The sequence below is a fragment of the Chrysochloris asiatica genome, unplaced genomic scaffold, assembly GCF_000296735.1.
Source record: "Chrysochloris asiatica unplaced genomic scaffold, ChrAsi1.0 scaffold00021, whole genome shotgun sequence".
In the NCBI taxonomy this organism is placed as follows: Eukaryota; Metazoa; Chordata; class Mammalia; order Afrosoricida; family Chrysochloridae; genus Chrysochloris; species Chrysochloris asiatica.
The window spans coordinates 29,002,417-29,009,371 of record NW_006408539.1 but is presented as its reverse complement, the minus strand read 5'-3'; the positions used below and the strand labels follow the sequence as shown (position 1 = coordinate 29,009,371).

Here is a 6,955-nt window from a genome sequence, read left to right as displayed (position 1 = left end):
AACAACAACAACATAAATATTAAAATGTAAGGAAAGGCATTTATTTAGCCTGTGTTTCGCTGTGGGTTAATGTGCTGAACTGCAATGCAAGCTCAGTTTGAACTGCAAGGTTGTGGTTCAAGCTCACCAGCCACTTCTCAGAAACCCTATACAGGGTTGGTCTGAGTTGGAACTGATTCGGTGGCACTTAATAACAACAACAACAATATATTTTAAAAACTATTGTGAGGATGGTGCAGGACTGGGCAGTGTATGTTTCTGTTGTGCATATGGTCGCTATGAGCTGGAACTGACTCTATGGCACCTAACAATAACAAACAACATTGAAAAAAAAATTATACTACAACATGCTTTATTAATAGACTTGAGCCTAGATTTATGAGCATGAAAACTAAATATTGAGAACCATGAAAAAGAATTTTAAACATGAGGCATTCCACAGTTAAAGTCTGTTAATGGATCAAACAAACTCCAACAGTGTGACTGCTCCTCATGAACCATCTTCAATTTGAGTTACAACTAACATCTAAATTTGTGTTTGCTGATATTCCTCCCAATTATTTCTCACCATAAAATCTTAAAATAATACTAACCGCCATCACCACCCAAATCTGATGCAAAATTCCAGGCACAGGTGAGGCAAGAATATCTTGGTGCCGAAACAGCAGTTCCCTGTGGAGATGAAATGGAGTAAAATCATTTAAATCATGGTAGTCATAAAAAATTTTCACGAACACAGGCAAATGTAAAGTGGGCGAAAATTGCAGTTATGAGCACAGGACCTTCATTTAAAATTTTAACAGTTGACAGGGAACTAGCTAAAATGCTAGAAATGTTTACCCCTTGGTTTGTGGGATCCTGGGTGATCTTTTTCTTTGTACTCTTTGATAGTTTCTGAATTTTGTATATATATGATCACGTATTGTATGATGAAACTACTGGTGTGGTGCTGTAGGATTAGCACTAGACTTTTAACCACCAGCTGCTCCTTGGAAACCCTATACTACATTGCGATGAATCTGAACCCACTCGACAGCACTGAACAACAACAACATTGCATAATTCAAAAACAGCAGCAACAGTACATCAAAAAGGAATTGCCAGTGGTTCAAGCCAGATTTAGATGAGGATGTGGAATTAGGACTATCAGTGCTGGTCAGATGGATCTTGGATAAAAGCAGAGAATTTCAGAAAGATGTTTACCTGTGCTTTCCTGACTATACAAAGGCTTTCAACTATGGGAGAAACTAAGGGTAACATTGCAAAGAACAAGTATCCCAGAACACTTAATTGTACTCATGAGTAATCTGTGCATAGACCAATAGGCACTTGTTTGAACAGAACAAGGGGACACTGAATGGTTTAAAGTCAGGAAAGGTTTGCACAAGGGTTGTATTCTTTCACCATACTTATTCAATCTGTATGCTGAGAAAATTATCTGACAAGCTGGATTACATGAAGAAAAAATGAGGCATCAGGATTAGAGGCTCATTAACATCCTGTAATATGCAGATAATACAGCCTTGCTTGCTGAAAGGACTTAAAATACATACTGATAAAGATCAAAGACCACACAGCATTTGGTATGGATTGCACCTCAGTGGAAAGAAAATAAAAATCCTCACAACTGGACTAATAAATAACATCATGATAAATGGAAAAAAGGGTGAAGCTACCAGAGACTTCATTTTGCTTGGATCCACTATCAACATTCATGGAAGCAACAGTCAAGAAGTCAAATGACATATTGCATTAGGCAAATCTTCTGCATAACACCTCTTTAAAGTGCTTAAGAGCAGAGATGTCAGTTTGAGGACTAAGGCGTTCCTGATCTAAGCATGGTATAGTCTCATATGCATGTGAAAAGTTGGACAATGAATAATGAAGACCATAGAAGAATTGATGCACTTGAGTTGTGGTGTTAGAGAAGAATATTAAAAGTACCATGGACTTCCAGAAGAACAAACAAATCTGTATTAAAAGTATAGCTAGGATGCTCCATAGAAGCCAGCATGGTAAATGCATAGTAAATGCTTGGCAAAGTGGAGGATCAATAAAAATGAGGAAGACCCCCAACAAGATGAACTGCTCAATGACAGCAGCAATGCACTCAAGCATAGCAACAGTTGTGAGGATGGCATAGGGCCAGGCAGGGTTTCATTCTGTTGTACACAGGGTCACTATGAGTTGGAACTGACTCGACGGCACCTAACAACAACTGCATTTGTGATCTCAGGAAAAATGATGACTGTAATTAAAGGGCAATTATGAAGATAGGGTATAGCTCAGGAGAAATGTTTCAGATGTTAAGAGATTAAAACAGGACACAAATTTAGGTTTCCTTCTATGTAAAAATAAAGAATTTAAGAAATGATGTTAAAATAAGTTACTGTGTTAGAATGGTGGTGTTTTAGGTAAGCGCTTTTTTTTCTCTTCCTTCTAAGAGAGGAAGAAATAATAACAATAATGGGCAAGAAGTATAAAGAATGTATTGCATTGGTCTTTAAAGATCTAACTTGTATTTGCTTCAGAAGGTATAGCTAAAACTGGAAATATCAAACTTACTACTTATCATCTGTCATCTACGGTGTCATTCCTTTGAGTTTTAGAGTTTCTGAGTTGACACAGTGGCTGCAATACAAGGCTCAAACATAATTGTGAAATGATGTAAGACCATGAAATGTTTCATTCTGTGGTATATGGGGTCATTATGAGTCAGGACTGATTCAACAACATCCACAACAATTTTAGTATTTCCAAGAGGGTCTAAAAGTAAGCTTTCAATCGATACCAAATTATATCCTAGCAGGAAAGGAGCACTCGAGGATGGGGTATTGCACTTGGGTCAGAACTATACCATGGAGAGAAGAAAATTGTCATTGAGAATAAGAAAATGGAAAATGCCCCAAAAGTTTCTTCCTTCTCTGGCCCGTAGCCCCTAGCAATAGCATATTTGTTCTTCTCCAAGAACTTTAGTCACAGGCTTTGTTGCTGTGGTTAGCTGCCATCTCGTTAGTTCCCACTCCTAGCAACCCTATGCACTACCGAACAAAACACTGCCTGATCCTATGCCATCCTCAGAATTGCTACGTTGAGCCACTATTGTTACCACTGTGTCAATTCATCTTGTTAAGGGTCTTCCTCTTTTTTGGCTGACCCTCTACTTTATGAAGCATGACATCTTTCTACAGGAATTGGTCACTCAGGATAACATGTCTGAAATAATAGAGATGAGTCTGGTCATCTTGGCTTCTATGAAGCATTCTGACTGTACTTCAAATTCAGGTTTGTTTGTTCTTCTGGCAGTCCATAGTACTTTTAATATTCTCCAATTTCATAATTCAAATGCATATTCTTCTGTGGTCTACTTTATTCATCATCCAGCTTTCGTACGAATGAGGCAAATGAAAATACCATGGTTTGGGTCAGGAACACCTTAGTCTTCAAACTCGTATCTTTGCTCTTAAACACTTTAAAGAGGTCTTGCATTTCTCCAATAGATAATGATTATGAGCACTTCATGTTTCTTGGCTGCCTGATTATCTTCTTTGGTGAGGTGTCTGTTCACATCCTCTGCTCATTTTTGAAGTGGATTATTTGTTGAAGTGTTACAGAAATTTTACAGAGTAGTCCCTTATCTGATATGTGCTTGCAAACAATTTTTCCCATACTGTGGGTTCTCTTTTTACTCTTGGTGAAATCTTTTGATGCACACAAGTGTCTAATTTTTAGGAGGCCACAGTCATCTAGCTTGTCTTTCATTTGCTGTGTATTGTCAGTTATGTTAGTCAGTATATTTGACATTTAAAGAGCCCCCATGTTTTTCTCCATTTTTGCATTAATGGTCTTTAGAGTTTCAGGTTTTACAACTAAGTCTTTAATCCACATTGAGTTTTGTTTTTTGTATATATGGTGTGAAATCTGGGTGTGAAATCCATTCTGCAAATGGATTTCCAGTTTTGCCAGCACCGTTTGTTGAAGAGACTATCTCATCCCCATTTAATGTGTTTGTCAAAAATCAACTGAGCATTGGTGGACGGATTTATTTCTGGGTTCTTAATTCTGTTGCATTGGTCTACGTTGCACTTGTATCAGGCCATTTTGATTACTGTGGCTGAAATCATCGGTATAACCAACATCATCTACAGATATAATGCTAAGTGTTTTGAGATAGGAAAGAGGTCTCCTGGTTTATTCTTTTTATTTAGTAATGCTTTGCTTACCCAGGGTCTCTTTCCTTTCCATACAAAGTTGGTGATTAATTTTTCCATCTCTTTAAAGAACGATGTTGGAACCTGGATTGGGATTGCTTTCTACCTATAGATTGTTTTGAGTGGTGCTGATATTTTCACAATGTTAAGTCTTTCTATGCACAAGCATGGTATACTCTTTAATTTTTGTAGGTCTCTTTTTGTTTCTTATAGTAGTGTTTTATAGTTTTCTTTGTATAGGTCTTTAGTTCCTCTGGCTAAATTTGTTCCTAAGTATTTCATTTTTGGGGTTGCTATTCATTACATTTTTCATACACAATTCTGATTCTACTTCCCCTGCTTCCTTACCTTCTTATCTTTGCCTTGGAGTAACTGTTGACCATTTGAACTCACATACATGGTTTTAAAAGGAGATCTTTATTCATGGCTGATAGCCTCTATTTTATGATCCAATCTTCTATTTAGCTAATAAGTGACCTCAAGGGACAATTTCAGTTCAAGGTTTATAAAGTCTCTCATGGTCACTGTCTCAGAGAGTCCTTGTGTCTCAACCAACTCTGTAAGTATGGAATTTCTAAAAATGAGTTCAGTTCCACATTTTTTTCCTGTTCTATCTGAATCCACTAAAGGAGATGCCCCAAAAATAGTTCTTACATGTCTTAAAAACTGCTTTTAAATTTTGTGAATTGGGTGAAGGTTTATGGAACTGATGACCAGTTTTACATTTAATTCATACTCATTTTTGTTTCATCTCACTAATTACAATCCCCTCAATGTGACATCACACATCCCACTTCCTCCCTGTATTTCCAATTTCAATTCTTTATTCTTTCCTAACCCTTCTGAGCTTGGTTCTTGGGTAAATGCTGCCCTTTTGATCTCAAATGATTGATTTTCCTAAAGTGTGTGTACCTCACTGGTGTTAACGTTTCCCTTACAGAAATGCATAAGGAGCTCTGGTAGCGTAGTGGTTACAAGTCGGATTGCTAACCTCAAGGTCAGCAGTTCTAGAGAAGGAAGGTGAGACTTTCTGCTCCCATAAAGATTTACAGCCCAGAAACCCTATACAGGGTCACAATGAGTCAGATCCGACTTCACGGCACACCACCACTACCTCCACCTGTCTGTTGTTTGGTTGAAAATTGAGTCATGGGGATCAGTTCATTTTTTTTTTTTTTAAATTAAAGCCTTAACAATACAATGTATTTTTACCTGCATATCTTCATTTGTTTACTCCTAATCTCATTGTCTGCTACAGTGTTATTCAATATCATCCTAACAGCACAGAGTTTGTGTAAATCTGGAAGCGTGATGAAGAACAGTGACTGATGTCTAGAATTACTCATTTTTCTGTTGATGGAATATCTCAGCAACCACACCTTTAAGAACAAAACAAAACAAGAGCATCAAAAAATGATAGGCTATCTGACCAGGAGGGTTTCAATATCAACCTAGCACATAATGTAGGTATTGTTTTAGATTAATATAACTAAAAAGATTAGCAAATATCACTATTATACTTTGGAGATTTTCTAATGATAATCTAGAATTTTAAATCAGCTCCTCTATTTCACAAATAGAGTAATCTGAATAAAAAACAGTACAAAAACAGCAACTTATTTATTATAATGCTGTTAGCGATAAATATTGAATATATCATGGCCGTACAAAGCAATGAACAAATCAATCTTAGAAAACATTTAACTAGAATACACTGTTTTGTTTCATTTTTATAATCCCCTCCTTCCCTCAGCAAGAAGGGTGAGACTACTTTGGAATGTCATCCGAAAAGACCAATTGTTAGAGAAGGGCAATTTGGTTGGTAAAGTGGAGGGTCAGCAAAAGACAGGGAAGCCCTCAGTGAGATGAACTGACTCATCTATCAGAGTATCTATCCATCATGAGGTGGAGAGAAACAAAGAATAGGTCACAAACCAAAGTACTCTGCTTTAGTAACTGGATATGATACGTTTCTACCATACTGTGTTTATTTAATGAATTCCTCTTAAGGTTCCTGGCACAGGAACTCTGGTGGCACAGTGGTTCAACACTTGGCTACCAATTGAAAGGCTGGTGGTTGAAACCCACTCCACTAACGGAAGATGTGGCCCCTTTACTTTAGTAAAGAGTTAGGCTTGAAAACCCTAAGGAGCAGTTTACTCTGTCCTAGTGTTGCTGAAAGTTGGACTCACATTCGGTAAAGTTCCTCATTATTTTTCAGGTTCATTTTGTACTCAGAAACACAAAGTAATTCCCAGGACAACAATAATTTTCAAAATATTAAAGTGCATATAACAAGGTCTTCTAATGTTTGAGATTAGCTCTGAGAAGTACTTCAAAGTTGAAGCATATATGTTACACGAAAGAAAATGGTTACTGAGATCCTTGAACTATAACATATTTCCTTTTCTACTGGCATTAGAATTCCTATTTGGGGCACATTTTACAGTTGATAATTCATAGGACTTATCTTTGAAGTCTATATTGCATATTCAGAAAATAAAACAGAAAACTGAAGGCAAAGCATTCCATTTAAGGTCAAGTTCTGCCGTGTGCACAAATACATTAGGGAAAAGTAACAGACTTAGCTACTTTAAACGTTTGAACACCAATATATTTTCTCTCTTTAAGACAAGTAATCACATCTGATCCCAGGAATCAGATGCCTTTGTGGGCCCGTCTGAGGAATGATGGCAATATACCCTTTGGCTCCCACACGCTTCTCCCTTAAGAACCACTGGGTT

At 37.1% G+C, this 6,955-nt stretch overlaps 1 protein-coding gene across 1 annotated transcript in view; it reads right to left on the bottom strand.

The window, feature by feature from the left end:
- The window catches only part of LOC102813759 (chromosome unknown open reading frame, human C18orf63), a 141,116-nt gene extending 135,559 nt beyond the window's left edge, over nt 1-5,557 (bottom strand). Inside the window, exons 1-2 of the mRNA XM_006837589.1 lie at nt 5,424-5,557; nt 594-672 (exon numbers count right to left, since the gene is read on the bottom strand). Of these exons, the coding sequence (XP_006837652.1) occupies nt 594-672; nt 5,424-5,557 (213 nt within the window). The remainder of the gene's footprint in view (nt 1-593; nt 673-5,423) is intronic.
- Nucleotides 5,558-6,955: the final 1,398 nt, after the last annotated feature.